The 16,068-nt window shown below is 42.4% G+C and overlaps 1 protein-coding gene across 1 annotated transcript in view; it reads left to right on the top strand.

Moving 5' to 3' along the window:
* Nucleotides 1–16,068, top strand: part of PHEX (phosphate regulating endopeptidase homolog, X-linked) — a gene marked incomplete at its 3' end in the record, with an annotated part of 52,655 nt that overhangs the window by 10,768 nt on the left and 25,819 nt on the right. The window contains exons 4-5 of the mRNA XM_010138793.1: nucleotides 13,150–13,236; nucleotides 14,296–14,522. Coding sequence (XP_010137095.1) covers nucleotides 13,150–13,236; nucleotides 14,296–14,522 — 314 coding nt within the window. The remainder of the gene's footprint in view (nucleotides 1–13,149; nucleotides 13,237–14,295; nucleotides 14,523–16,068) is intronic.

Raw genomic sequence — 16,068 nt, 5'->3', positions numbered from 1 at the left:
CATTTTGCTTGGTGACCTTAATTAAGAGTTTAGTAGCATTATTTTCTCACCATTGAAATGCAAACAGCTTTTTATGAAAAACTCAGAACTAGAAGTCTGAGGGAAGTAAATCAGTGCCTATTACCTGTGGTGAAAGTTGATCGTGAACCAAGTAGTTTCTTTTCCTTTTCATTTCTCTGAAGTCTCCAAAACAATGATATATGGCTGTTCTTTGGGTTTTTTCCCCAAGTGACCGTGCAGGAAGCAATAAATTCAAAAAACAACAGAACTACTAAACATCCCTAAATCTCAGCACTGCAAAGGAGCTGTTTTAAATTATGTGAATCATTCGTGGATGTGTCTTCCAGGCCTTTTAATTTTGATTTATGTCTGTGGAAACCAGCTTATAGATTAAGTCTCCATACTGATCCTGGCCCAGAGAGACACCTACTTCAGACTAATTTGCTGTGCTAAGTTTTCTAGGGTGACTATTTTCTGAATGTCAGTCAATTTAAAGTGAGGAATTGCCAGGGTGGCAAAGAGAAAGAAATGGAGGTCTTTTAGGAGGATATAGCGTGTGAATTTTTAAAGAACATGAGACAGACAGCAAACAAAATAACGGCAGTGTGGGCAACTTTCCCAAGATCAATTTAAAGTGAGGAATTGCCAGGGTGGCAAAGAGAAAGAAATGGAGGTCTTTTAGGAGGATATAGCGTGTGAATTTTTAAAGAACATGAGACAGACAGCAAACAAAATAACGGCAGGAATCTGCAATATTCTTTTTTTTTTTTTTTTTAGAAAATGAATGCTTTCTAAAGGTAAGGTAAAAAATATCTCAGGTTAGAAATTTACACTGTTCGACCATAGGAGAGTCCTTTCAGACAAACCCCAGAAGCTGGTGCGAGCGGCTGCTGTTCTGCACAGAGCAGCCTGTGCCACAGGGCTCTTTGGGGCTGGTTCCTCTTCCCCCACCCTTCCGCAGGTGTTCCGTTGGGATCGCTGGGACGGCTTGGATGTGGCCCGTGAAATCAGTAATGTAGCTGCTGACACTCGTCTCTAGGTTTCCATATTAGCTGACTGTCCTTTGTGATTTCTTCCATCAGAGTTAGCTCGTTGAGAGATGTCCCAAGTAAGAGGGAGAATACCTGCAGTGATTAAAAAAAAAAAGGCACCTCAGGGGGTATTTCTGTTGTTACCTCCAGTATCTTCTTGTTGGATAGCTACTTCTGGACAACAAAATATCAGCAAACAGCTACAAGGCCTAACGCTGTTTTGCTTGATCTTTTCCACTACAAATGGATCTCTTTTCAATGGTGCACGTTTCATTCTGCACACCCCACTCCCACCCCTCCGAGAAAAGTGGTCCAAATCTGTCTTATAATGGCTTATTTGTCTAAATGTAAGAATAAAGTCAGGTTAATCTCTCAGGACAAGTTTGTAGCTCTTTGGTGAAATGAAGTACCTGAGTCAAAGATGGAGAAGCCAGGACTTTTTCCAGGCTTTGTGACACTTGAAATGAAAGTTGTATTTGTAATGGGTGATTTTGGGAAACAATGAGGACAGAAGGGAGATAATTTTAGTTCCTAAATGAGGTTTTAAGGCAGCATAGTAACTGAGCCACAGGACTCCCACAGCACCCCCCTGGTCAGGAGACAAGCGCAGCAGCATCCTGAGAGCTCAGGAGAGGGTCTTGCAGCACACTGCAGTTCCACACGCAGCACGATATTGCCCTTGGGTTTACAGTGAACCTCTCTTTTAGCTGTTGCCTGCAGAAGGAGGATATGTTCCTATCTGCAGATTTTGAATTTCAAAATTACTGTATAACTGTTCTTTGGACCGGTAATTTTGCAGAAAGAGGGTTCATACCTTGAAGGCATAGCAATCTATGACATTTGATTTCCCATTTTCTGGCTAACAAATGCAAGTACATGTTTAGAGTATTAATATAAAGAAGTAAAGCTAGTGCTGCCATTTAGTAAGGAGCTCCACCTGTGTTGTAACTGTTTGTTACTGTATTGTAAAATCTTATTGTAACTCCAGAAAGATGATTCTGGTGATCTGGGATCTTGCAATCTTCTAGTTCAACTGCAGTTTAAATTCTTGTGTCTAATGTTATAATGACGTGCAGCGTAATACTGGCAGGCTAGAGGGGCAGAGGAAGGAAGTGGGGAATATTGCTCAAGATTAAGATTGATTATTGAAATTAGATTTATGAACAGAGGCCTTCACATCCCCATAAGATTACTTTTAGTTTTGTTAACAGTTTGTGTACAATTGTTAGTTGACTTTTGGAGGAACTTATATACAAACTCAGAATTCACAAAATGCTGAAACCGGAAACAACCGGCACTGTCATTGGTGACATGTGCTGTACGTTGGGGCACGGTGCAGCATTAGGAAGCTTTTATGTAAGCACAGCTGCTTGAGTGCCATTTCCATGAGAACTTCCATAGTGCTAAAATGGATATTCAAGGAAAGGATTGGGGAAGTTCCTCTCAAGAGGTGAGGGGGGACCCTAAGAATGTCAGCGTATTAATTGGGTTTGTGTAAACACAGCATCTTGGTGTGTGTTTGATTGACTGGATTTATGTTCCTTGGGAGTTAGAACATATATGAGTTGATTACTAAATCTTCATTAATTCCTTGGACATGCATATTAATTACATCCTCATTAATGCATAATTAATTCGCAATGATTAAATGTTCTATCAGAATGTCAGAGGAAATAATAATGATGGGCTGGTTATTTTCGAGAGTCACTAGCCTGTCCATGGTGAGATCATGGACACTGCCATCAGGAAATAGGCTGAGGGACATTAATTGTCTCAAATACAAAATATGTTTGCCTGAATTGATTAATAATGTGTTGATCATCATTAAATGCCTTTTAAAAGATCTCAGCAAGTCAAATAAACAAACAACAAACTGCCCCACAACCCACCAAAAAAACCAAGGGGTGGGGGAGAGGCAGTTTATCAAATCAAGGCAGGCCTAGATGAAGGTATCAACTCCACAAAGACACTTCTGAGGAACGAGCTCCTGGAGCACAGAATACACTGGTTGTTTTTATTTAAAAAATAATAAAAGTTAATGGTTTGAAAATATGTGAACTGTTACATTTAAGGCATATCTGAGGCTGTGTAAGCCAGCACAAGGCCTTCCAGATAGGGCCAAGAGCTCCCATTCACTGGCAGCCTGGATGCTTCTGCCTTCCCAAGGGGCGGAAATATGGCAGGTAGGACAATCCGAGTCGTGTCTGGTGCTCTGCGTAGTTCCATATTCCTTATTGAACAAGGAGTTTTCCTCTATGAGAGTAGCTTGGAGTGGTTGTTTCGAGTCCTTATGTACTCCAGTACGATAATTCTGGTGATCTGATTATTTACAGTGGGGAACTGAGAGAAAAAGGTAAGAAAGTAGTAGAAGGCAGATTAAGGAGGGAACACAAAACACCTGAAAGTGAAAATAACATATGCTTTGGTAAAAAAGCTGCATTAAAAGCACCAGGAGAATGTATTGACTTGCTATTTGAGTTTATTTTAGACTCAAAGGGAAAAGCATTATTTAGACAAGCATAGTTTTAAGCATACAGGGAACAATTTCTGCAAGCCTTTGATGCTAGTTTGTTTTTCCATATATACATTTAGCTAACGGTAGAGAAATCTGAACTCCAATGCATTTGAAATTCAAAATAGGTGTTTTATAAAACACTTTTAAATTATTTTTGTAGTGCATAGACTCTGACTACTTCCCACCCCTCTGAAGCTGAGCAATGTTTACAACCACCTTGAAAAAAAAAAAAACCAAAGAGCAGCCCTAATGTCAGTGAGGTGCTGGTAGTTTTAAAAAGTATTTGACTACAGTGGTGAGAAATTTTTTCATTGTTTGTCTTTTTTGTTGCAAGGGAGTGCAAATTACATCTTTAAACAGTGTATTTTCTTTTTTTGGGGATCCTGGAAACAAATTTTTCTTTAAAACCCCATCATTTGCAGCTCACTTCTTAAAGAGTTTGGTGGGGATGAGGACTCCAGACTGCATGTGTCAGACTCTGCACCAGACACTTGAACTAGCAAGAAGCACTGCAGAACTATTAGCAGAAATGTTAGTTTTCAAAAATAAATTTAAGTTAGCTCATACTTTAGAGAAGCCTCAAAAAAACCAAATAGTGCTATCAATTCTTAACAGAGGAAATGGGTTTTACTACACACCAGAGCTGCAACAGCAGGAGAAATTGTCAGACGAACTTTTGTTTTAAAGGCATGAAGGAATTTAATCAGGCCTTGAAAATACGTATTTGCAGTTGGTTTACACTGGCGTCAGAAGAGACCTCTGAGCAGGCTTCTGCACCCTCCACTGAGGTTTGTCTGTCGTGTTTTCCAGGCAGGCGAGAATGTGCTCTGCTGTCTCCCAAGGCTTCCACATGCAAAGCAGTTCTCAAACGGCAGCTGGGCAGGAGCGTTAGTGTGGGAGTTTGACCTGTGCTAATAAACCTGTGAAGAGAGATGAAGTTTTAACCTTAAACATGAAGTATTGTCATCAGGAGACGTCCATGTCTCTTTCAGGAGAGTGCTCTGAGAGAACAGATTTAACTCTAAGAATAATCTTGGCTTGGCTACACTTGTCTTGTTCCCAAGAAATAGCTACAGCTTTGAAGTATGTCAGTTAAGTCTGTCGCTTCCTTTTAGAACTCATGAATGTACGTGTATGGATCTATTCTTCACCCTCCCATCTATACCCCTCTCCAGCTATAGGGTTACGGTTTTCAAACTGATGAGAATTAAGACACTTATCTCAAAGACAAGATCTTTGACAATCTTGTAACCTGGACTCTTTGTGTGACAGTCTGTTAAACTCCTATTTTCACATAGCAAGACGGGGAGTGATCACAGCAGTCTTACGTCTCGTTTTAGATAATGTGGCCAGTGCTTTTATTTTGAGGCAGAGCACTGTGCCCCCTGTAGAACTTCATCCATAAAGCTCTCCTTTGCTTAACTTTGGGCTCTGGAACAAGGAAACTAGACACTCTTAATGAACATCAGCTGACCCCAGACCATTCTGAAATAATCACCTGTGGAACATGTAAGCGCTCATTACTGTAATTAAGACTGTACGTTTGTCAAATTGTGATTTCCATAACAGCAGCAGGGTTCTAAGTTGGTTTTTCTTTTGTGTGCCCTTTGACATCCTGGCCATGAACTGGGCTGAGCCTGACTTCTTAAATCTGGTGTACAGGGAGTTTGAAGAAAGGGCAGTGCCTTCATGACACAGTTGGAATCCTGAGCTACGCTTAGTGGCACAAGGGCAATCAGCTGCTTGGGTTGTAGGGGCTCAGGCTGCTTCTCAGGAGCTCTGTTGCCATAGCTCTTTAGTGTGAAGAAAGTTTGGGACTTAAGGTGTAGACATTCTTAATGAGGACTAGATTAATCATAATTATCTTATAGCTCAGAGACTTCAGGCAATGACATTCTGCACACAAGTATCGTGTGTGTGGTTGATTGCCAAACTCAAACCAAGGTTTGAGTCAGTTTTTTTTCTCTACTTTTAAGCTGAAATTTCTCACAGGACAACCTTAAAACATCCTTCTGCTGGCATCAGAGGGCGTCCTGCAAGTTTCCGAAAGATAGCTTTGGTTTTGCTCTTTCACAGAGGTAGTACGTAATAGTGCTAGCCGGGAAAGGAAACAAAGCTGTGACTGATGGCTGGAGAAGAGCTCTTTTAATTACTCTTCTCATCACTTTAGAAACCCGACCCCTATAGCTGTAGAGCAGCATGGAGGGGAGGTTGAAGAAGACAGTATTCATGCCTCAAGAATTGAAAGAGAAATCCACTTCTGTTGTCAGGTATTTGCAAAGAAATTCCTTTTCCACAAGCAGAGTTTCTGCTCTCTGGTCTGAGAAACAGGAACTCATGAACATGCACTGTGGAGTAACTATCTGGCTGCGAGCTCCTGTTACGCAGACGAAGAGCATGCCGGTGTGATAGGGCCTTCCCGTGGACCTAGCTGACAGGAGAGCATTTTCTGACATTGTTCCAGGGAATGAGTAGGCATGGATTTCTGAGCAGCCCTTGGGCTGCTTTCTGAAAACAATGTCCTGAAAACAATCTGTTCCTGAAAACAGTGCGTTACAAATTGCTTTCACTTGTAGTACCGAGCATCATCTCGGCAGTGCTGAGCAACTCCCACTGTCACTGACATCAAAGAAACTGAGGGGCATTCACCATCTCCAAAGGTTCAAGCTCTTCGAGTGTTTGGATCAAGTTCAACAAGCTTTATGCCCATACAGGAGCACTGCGCCGATCAGTAGGACCCTGACATGAGCCAGATAAGAAGGATTTTATCCTCTGTGGCTGGCTTACTTTATCTGCAGCAGTGGTTAATGGCTGTATCTCCTTGCTCCCACATGTCTAAGAGTGCTTTGAGATCCTTATCCTAAATGTATAGAGTGCAATGCCAGGAGTAACCGTTAGATTATCTCCTATGGCCTTTCTTTATCACAGACTATTACATTATCCATGTAACGCAGCTCAATAGCTTGCACTGGGATAAAACATAATTCACATTGGGCTAAAGCTTATCTTTCAAAAAAAGCATCAAGTCTTGAAGACATTAAGGGTCAGAGAAGCCTCTATCTCCTCTGGTTGCTTGGCTCCGGTGGTTAATCAGTGTCACTGATGAATTTGTCTTAAATCTTCCAGCTGTTGGCTTGCTTTGTTTGTTGTTTGTTGGCTTTCTCAATAGACTAAAGACCTCTTTGGCACCGAGCATTTTCTAATGGTGAAGTACTTCCATACTGTAATCCTACCACCTTTCCACCACCTCTTGTGAGACAAATCATGCTCCTTCACTGCATGGCTTTTTTTTCCCCCCTTCTCTTTCTCAAGACACTTCAACTTAAGAATACCCTAAATGGTTGTGATGGTTTTCTGCTCACTGTCCAGATGTCCAACATTGTTTTTAAAATATAGAAGCCAAAGGGCAGGCAGTGTTCCAGCCTGTCTCACCAGCTTGTGTACAACAAGGTGATCACTCCCCACTTTGATACATCTCTAGTCTTGCAGTCCAAGACTGCTGTTTGGTCTAGCATTGCCCTGGGCGTTCACACTGAATTACTCGTCTGCTGCTCGCTTTTCACTCCAGGATTACAGCTTTCTGGGAAATGGGATGTCCCCTTGGGGTTCTTGTACACCCTTTTTTGTTTGTTTAACGTCCAAGCATGTTCCCTCTGGGGTATTTGCATATGCAGTTGTTTTTCTTCAAGACACAAAGCATATTTCAGATCATCAGATACCAGTGCACAAACACTTCAGTTTGCATTTTTCCACATACAGCAAATGTTCATAAAAGGTTAAGGACAAAAATGAATGGGAAAAAAAATTGCTATCTTTACTAGCACAATGTATTCTCCATATCTAGGGTTAGAAAGTGAGGAGAAAACTTAGATTTTTCTCTCTACTTCTTATTTCTAATAAGAAATAAGCTGAGCAAATTGCATAACATCTCAAGAATGCAACTCAACTGTACATGTAGAAAACTCTCTGACAGCATACAGAATATATACAATGTGCGTACCAGGACACTGATAAATTGAATCAATTTTCCTAATCTGAACAAATAGCACGAGTGTTTCTTTTCCCCGCAAATCTGATTGTGCGATCCCTTTTTCATGCACTCCAAGTGAGAAGTGGGAAAGGTGCAGGATTTTGTAGTGCCATAAATAAAATATGGTGGTTGAAAACCAAAGTGAAGCTGTGTGAAACACTAGGCTGAAAAATCAACAAGGGCTGGAAATGGAAAGTAAGATTAGAGGTGACACTCAGCCACAAGACTATCCTTAGCAGCTTCAGAATAGCATGCAGTTAAATAAAAATAAACACACGCACTAGCGAAGCCTGCTTTGTGAAGTACTTTGCTCTCACTTTTGACAGCGGATGATTGCTGTTGGCTGTAGGGTGGTGAACCGCAGCCCTCTTGCCCTCGAAAAAACTGTCTGAGGACAGCTCAATATAAACTTGCTTCCTTCCCTTCCCAACCCTGCTTCCCCACCCCCCGGCTGTGGCTTTTTTTTTCCGTCGGCTGTCTCTCTGAGCATCTACAATTCGGACAACTGAGGATCGTTCCCAGCTAGGGAGTGGGGTTTGTTGGTGAAGCCGAGTCTTCGTGTGTTGTACAAGGGCCAGGGAGAGCAACAACGCAAACCCTCCTGACCTGGGCTGCCAGCAGTACAAGAACTTTGATTTGCAGTGGGAACATCCCCGCCCTCAGCCCTCTGGTAGAAGAAAACAAATGGTGAAGCAATTTGCAAACTCGAAGTTTAGGACCTTAGGAACACCCTTAGCCAGTTTCTGACTGCACAGGTGGTAGTTGCCTGATGAGTTACGTTATTGCAGCTGCTGGAGCAGAATTACCAACAGGTTTTGATACTTGCTGTAACTAAGTAAATCTTGCGTCTTGGGCATCCTGTGCCTATGGAAACAAGGACAATGAGGAACAGAGATCGGTGGAAAAGGCCAAGATCCCTTTTATCCCAGAGAGGTCGACTCTGGAATTAATTTGAAAGTGAAGTAAAAAACATGACTGCTAGAACACTCATTCAAACTTGTACTTTGTGTTTGGCCATGGAAACATCATAGCGGACTTTATATTCCAGGTAGCTTACGCTGTGCTGGTTCACTTTTCTTGTCCTGGTGGTATTTGGCTATGATGTGCCGTTCTGCATTCGCAGCAGGCTAGTGCTGTTAGTCACTGGCAGCAGTAAACTGTCAAATTATGGTTGCTGCTTAATAATGATTCTGTACTCTTTCAGAGGATTGTAAATCAGTTTAGATTGTGGGGTTTTTTGATCTCTACAGCTAGATTGCTATTGTGTCTCTAGCACTGTAACATTTAACGGGGAGTTAACAAATGTACTATTATTTCAAGGTTTGGGGTTGTTTTTATTTAATACCGTTGGAGTGCTATGTGTTTCCTAGTCTGGTCAAAGCCATTTGTTCTTAAAAATTCTTATTTAAAGATGAAGTTAAAACATGCTGATTGAAGCTGGGTAAAATTTCTTTTGCGGTCGGTAAATCTGGTGAATGATATATCCTTTTGTCTATTGATACTGTTTATAGATTCAAGTTGAATTAAGTTAATGTTTGAGGTCCTAAAATGGAATATTGCTTTAGGGAATTGGAGCTTTTAGTTTTGAAATATAAAAACTGAGTTAAATAAAAAAAGGAAGTTAAGAAAAAAGAGGAAAGCTGCAAGAAGATCAAACTTAATGTCCTTCTCAGTGCTGAGTGAGTTGCTTTAGTCAAAATGCTGGTAACCCTGATCTCCCTAACTTGGCCACAGTTTTTAGTTTCCAACTGCTGGACTTAAGAAAAGCCTGCTAGGCTGAACTTGTTAGCAAATACACGTAATCCCCTGGTGAGGGGTGAGAGCAGGTGCTTGGAAAGGCAGAGCAGAGGTCTGAACAACAGGTCTGGGGGTATCTCGTGAGGCTGAACATGAACTGATGTGTGGTGGGGGTCCACCTTCCTATCCCTTAGAAGACCTTACAGGTTTTGCTTTCATTCTGGTGTCCAAACGGAAAATATCTGAAGCCATTAACATTTTTCAAGGTGGAAAGACAGTCCTCCCAGGCAATTATAGTTAAGACCTGAACTTTTTCAGAGGGGATGGGTTTGTTCTCTGTGTGTCACTGGCCAGCAATTCCCTTAATGCGTGTGAGAGCCTGAAATGCCATGTTGCACGTCAAGAGATGGAGCACTGTGCAGAGAGTGCCTCTCTGTGCTGGGGAGAGCACAGGACATCACGGGGGTCGATCTGTTCAACTTGTGGAGGTCCTTGGAGAGCAGAGAATCTGAGCTGCAGCCCATCCTAAAGCTGCGCTGCGATGCTCAGTGTGCCTGGACCCACACAATTAGACACGCTCAGTGCAGGAGGGGTCTGCTGCAGCCTGCTGCAACGGCCACCATACTCCCACAGTACCTGATGTTGGTAATTTAAGGATAGTTTGATGTGTCTGTGTTGATTTCAATCACAGTAGTGACTGACTTTCCACGGATACAGCAACCTGTAGGTAAACTAGTTGGTTACCCATATTTTTGATTAGTAAGCATAGCTTTTTGCCTTTTCCTTCTCCTCTTCTGAAAGAACTTAAATGTTCAAGGACATGCATAATCCATATGTGTTTTTGAGTTCAATAAGAAATTCATTTCTAAACCTTGTATTTGGATTTTATATTAACAAATGCAAAAATCAAGTGGATCTGACCAGTGCTCCGTGTTTGAGCTTCTAAATCTTTCTAAAGACTAAGGCAGAGGAACCTCTGTAGCCTAAAGATCATAGATCCCTCTTGAGATCACATCCTGTATTTCAGAGTTGACAGTGTTCAACCTTTTTATTAAGGCTTTCATGACTCATCACTGGATTTTATGTCATGAGAATCAATAATTTTCTTCATAAATTAATTCTGAGCAAATTGGCCATGTCTACTGCATCTCAGTCTTTGCAATAGTGCAGGGAGTGTTACAGCTTCCTTCTGTTGCGTGATGAGAGGCTTTGATGGGAAAACACCAGGTTTGATTTTCACAGGATTTTATGCAGGTGTATTCCTAGAGTTCATTTTATTTTATTGTATCTCATGCTCTGTTTCTCTCCTGAGCTTTAGCTGGGCTTTAGCCATTGAGTTTTATTAGCTTCAAAATTTCATGACTGTGCAGCTCACTGGCAAGGAACAGGAGATATTGCAGTGGCTTTAATAGGAGAGTACTTTTTCATCTTTGATTTTTCTGTAGGTTTCATTTATAGTTTCCTCTAAAATGCCATGCTTAAAATGTGAACGGGTCTGGTTATCTTGCTAAGAACTGTGCGCAGTGGATTATGTGTCAATGATTAGTATTATATTGTATTTAACAAGCTGAGAAATATTAACAAATTGAGGATTTGAAACCAAAGCTATCAGGAATGCTGTCCAACAGTATTTTTGGGGAAAATCATCCTTAACTAAAAGGGGATGATTTTATTACAACTCCCAAGGATCTAAGCAAATGAACTGTGATGGACTCTTTGGTAGGTTTTTTTGTTGTTGTTGTTGTTAGGTTTTTTTATTTTGGGGGGTTTGGGTTTTTTTGTTGTCGGTTTGGGGGTTTTTTTTGTTGGTGGTGATTTGGGGGCTTTTTTGTTGTTGGGGTATTTTGGGGTGGTTTGTTGGTTTTTTTTAGGTCAAAAGGGATTGGAGAGAGAACAAGCGGTGTTTGTTCATCACTATGGTATTCTTTGACTAATGACCAATTTGAGGTCATCCCTATGGTCCCCACTGAGTCTAGGTGCTTGGATGAGCACACATGGGAAGTATCTGAGAGGTGCAGCATGGAAGATTCTTCAAGGTGCTAGCAAAATCCTGGGAAATAAGTAAGTGTCTTTAAATCCTACCTCCAGCAGCGAGCTACCAATACTGAGCAGGGCGGCACAAACCCAGCCCATTCTCACCTGTAGAATCTAGTGGTGCTGCTGAGCTGGGCTTTCACCTCCCATGAGAGGCAACATTGGAGAGAGGACTGGTAAGCTGCTGGAAAGGGCAGGGGCTGGAGGCTGAGCAGCTTGCAAGAGAGCGCTATTCTCGGATGGCAGCACCCCCACCTCTTCAGTACTCTGCATCCCCCCAGCCAGTGCTGGCAGAGAAGATGAATGGTGCATTGACACCTGATTTTTAGCTCTGGCTGAGCAGGAGCGACTTTGAATGGTTCCAGCAGAGCCACCCTCTCCAGAGGTCTCAGTAACAATAAAGTAATGCTGTGCAGGACCTGTTTGGGTCTTACAAAACTAGATCAGGTTTGTCAGGATTCGCTAGCCCTGTTTCCGTGCTGTGCTGAGGTACTACTCTGCTTCTCTTGGCCATGGAAGTGTGCGTGCTGTGCTGCACCTGAGCTGGTAGATCTCGCTGAAGCAAGATTTAGCCGTAGTGTGTGTATCTGCAGCTGCATCGTGGCTGATATACAGCTTGGGTAAAATGGCTCAAGGCAGCTGAGAGCAGACCGCTGAGATTCAGATATGCATTTCATGCTATTTCACTTCCATAAGAAAATGTGAGGAAGGCAAGGAATGCAGAGAGATGACAGCTTGGAAAAGCTAGTTTGTCTTTCAGGCACCAAGGAGGTTGCTACCTATAGCGTGATGGATCTATTTAATACACCTTTTCAAATAGTGGTTGGGCACTTGCCCTTCGGTGTCATTTACAAGACTGAGGTTGTGTGCATTTGACACACAATAGGACAGTTCTCTGCTGCTTTCATAGAATCATCTGGTTGGAAGAGACCTTAAAGATCATCGAGTCCAACAGTTACCCCTGTACCTAGGGTCCCTACACCATGTCCCTCAGCACCAAATCCACACGGTTTTTAAACACTTCCAGGGATGGGGACCCCCCCCCCCCCCTGGCCAGCCTGTTCCAATGCTTAATAACCCTCTCTGTAAAGAAATTTTTCCTAATATCCCACCTAAACCTCCCCTGGCACAACTTGAGGCCATTCGCCCTTGTCCTGTCATTCTTAATATGGGAGAAGAGATTGACCCCCACCTCCCTACAACTTCCGTTCAGATAATTGTAGAGAGCAATAAGGTCCCCCCTGAGCCTCCTCTTCTCCAGACTGAACAGTCCCAGCTCCTTCAGCCGCTCCTCATAGGACAAGTTCTCCAGACCCTTAACCAGCTTTGTTGCCCTTCAGCAGCAGCAGAGCTGGCGAAAGTGAGCACTAGCAGTCTTGCCTCTGGAATCCAGTCGCCTTCACCATTAGACCTCAGTTTCACAAAGTGCTGGCACCGATGTGCTGCTTGAAAGAATCCCTAACTCCCTACACAGTGTGCTGGTTCCCACTCTCACCCCATGATTCTTTGTGCCCTCAGTTTGCTGAGGTTAGCTATTTGTGAGGATATAGCAATGAACAGTATCTGTCAACGTCAACTGGCTTTAAAACAGCCCTCTTAAAAATAAATAAAAAATTCTTCTCTGGGGGTAAAAATAAAAGTGCAAATACCTTTTATGTCTGTTTTACTGCTTAAGAAAATATATGTGGAACCTCATCCTTAATTAAACAAATACTATGATTAGAGCAAATGCTGAGGCAGGCAAAAAGCCAGTACCTAATTTTTCCAACATATTGAAAAAAAAATGCTATTACTTTTTTCAGCATTGCTTGAGAAACCCATCAGTAAAAGACGAGACAGCGAGGCTGTGCAGAAGGCCAAGATCCTTTATGCATCCTGCATGAATGAGGGTAAGTGGCCTGATTTAAGAGGGACACATATCTGCTACTTGGGGTTATAAAGGCAGGTTCTTCTGCTCTCTGCTGAGCTCTGTGAAGCTTTTTGCAGCTGATTTGAATTCAAGTGAATGCTGAGAGTCTTCTACACGTTCCCGAAGATGGCTATCTAGACTGACGTACAGCAAGGCACAGGGTGACAGTGTTACCGAGACCTCTGCTTGTCAGGGAGCCGTGAAGGCTATTTATCTGTGCAAAAGGATGCCAAAACAATGCCCTGGGGGTGCGGGGGTACTTGCCTGATAAACCAGAGGAGCCCTCTGAAATTTTCTTACTCATACTTTCACAAGCCTGTTGCTCAGCACCTTCTACCTTTCTCTATACCCATTTGATCAAAACACTTCCACAGGGCTGAGCGTAGGCTGTCCTGGACTCTAGCTTCGAGCTATCTGCACATCAGGCAAGTTTGGACGGGGAACGCTGTGGCCGTTTGCAGAGTGCTTTTCCCAAGCTCATGAATGTTGCTGGAAGGTGTACACTAGGTTGGAAGACATCACTACCTTTATGTAGCCGCATGAGTGAAAGATGAGTTGGGAGGGAGTGGACTTTGTCCTTTAAAGTGCCCTTTGTCCTTCTGACTCTTTCAGACATTTTCCTGAGGAGTTTTCTTCCAGCATGGCCTGAGACTGTCAGCTATTGCGACTGCCTGCCCTGCAGCCTCAGTACTGAGGTGCTAACGCCTCTGTCTTTGATTGTGTACAATAGCCCCCTCAGAACCGGTGAAGATTCTATGCTATTTTCTAAGCAAGGAATGTTTCTTTTTAAACTGATTTAATGCCAGCCCTTGCCTTTTGCGAAAGGCATTGATTTGCCTCTCTTATTCTTGATGCAGTTAAACTGAGTTGGGCTTCAGTGCTTCTGTGCTCACAGGCAGAGCAGAGGCTTTGGGTTTCAGCTCTTGTGTTTTATCTTGCCTAGAAATCAATCAACATCAATAAATCTTTGTGTCTCATGTGGCTGCTGCTGGATTTGAATTGTCTGGACTGTAATTGTTGTCACACTTTGACATTTCAGATAAAATTGAAAAAGCTGACGTGAAGCCCTTGTTAAGCATACTCAGGCATTCCCCCTTCCGCTGGCCTGTGCTGGAATCCAACATTGGACCTGAAGGGCTATGGTCAGAAAGGAAGTTTAGCTTAGTCCAAGCCTTGGCAGTTCTTCGTGGTCAATACAGTAACTCTGTCTTCGTCCGTTTATATGTGGCTGCTGATGATAAAATCTCCAATCAATATATCCTGAAGGTACATACATACATACATCTGATAAATTACTTTGCATTGTATTTTGTGGTCTCAATTTTAAAAAACATTTTTATGTGCCAAAGTTTTACGCTTGATCATTGTTGCTATTTACTGACTTGTGGATGTACATAGGTGCCAGTTTATGGGAATGCAGAGGCCACTAGGAACCACATGTGATTGAAAAATATTTCTGCACAGGATATTTTCTCCTTTCAAATAGCAAAAAAAGATAAAATATGTTCCTGGTGGATCTATGTCCATGTGTGAAAATGAGAGAGGTGGCTACCTAGTCCTAGGGGTGTTCTAGGTCCTGCTTATGACTCGTCAGTTGCATGAAGAATGATTTTTGTCTGTGCAGATGAAGAATGGTGCATCAGTAGCAGATATGTTGAACTTCAGCTATTTTTGAGGTAGAAACACGTTAACTCGTGCTTATACAGCACCTTAGAACACAGACGTATCCCAAACACTTCTAAGCCTGAAACACAGAATTTACCTTTTTATTGAAATGTTATTTGCACCAAAGCATTACCAGTTTGTTCACAGTGCATAGCATTATACAACAGTTTAGATTAGTGAGCAAAAGACCCGAGAAATGTTGTCTCACTGGAGTCTGACAGAACTCCAGAGAGAATTGTGTAACTGAGATGTCACCGTGGCAAGACCGAGTGCCTGGGACAGATGCAGTTTAAGTGGTAGAGATGCGTAGCCAGGGTAGACCAGCCTGGCTACAAGCAAATAGCTTACAAAGGGACAAAGAAGAAACTTTTGGTGTCATTCATCTCATCAAAACAGGATATATGATCCTTATGTTGCTAGCGTCTTGGCTAGCTGTAGGAATGTAGCCAAGAATACGTCGTGTTTGGGGAACAGACAACAGGTAGCAGTGGCACTGGAGTAGATGTCAGTTCCGAGCCAGTTCTTTAGAATGTCTTTTGATTGAGGTATTTGACTGGTATAAATTGAAAGGTAACTTTGCCCTATCTCTGGGGTATTTTCCTGAATAGTCAAGTCAACAGTTCACTCTGCTGAAGATGTCGTTTTGGTAAGATGCTGTTCAGATCCTGTCAGGATTGCTTTGGCTGCGTTGTTGCTTAAAAGAACTGAAAGAGTAGATTGAGGAGAGATATTTAGGTGTCTCCAGTCATAATATTTCACTCCAAGTCACCTGTCAGCAAAGGGCTGGTCAGTTATATCCTTATTGCAGGTCTCTGGAAATGAATTATTCCTAGCGGTATCTTCACTCAGTGCGCTTAGTGGCATTGAAGAATTAGGCATCTAAATAACCGAAGCACTACGTACTATGTATAACATATTATTTTGTAGGGTGTGCTGCTGCTGTTACTTTGATTAAGAACTTGATCTGCAGAATGCATCAGCCAGCATTTTGCTTTGTGTTTTAACAAATTCCCAGGGGTGCAGATGTACCGCAGAATATTTCAGTCTCGTTGTGAGAACAGCTCCATTCCAAAATTCTTTGTTCAGCATTGCAAAACCATGAATGAATCAGAAAAAAGCAGAAACTCCGAATAGAACTTTGCTCGGC

The sequence above is a fragment of the Buceros rhinoceros genome, unplaced genomic scaffold (genome assembly GCF_000710305.1).
Source record: "Buceros rhinoceros silvestris isolate BGI_N320 unplaced genomic scaffold, ASM71030v1 scaffold2686, whole genome shotgun sequence".
Classification (NCBI taxonomy): domain Eukaryota; kingdom Metazoa; phylum Chordata; class Aves; order Bucerotiformes; family Bucerotidae; genus Buceros; species Buceros rhinoceros.
Note: the sequence above shows the minus strand (reverse complement) of the source record. Positions and strands in the feature narration are given on the sequence as shown.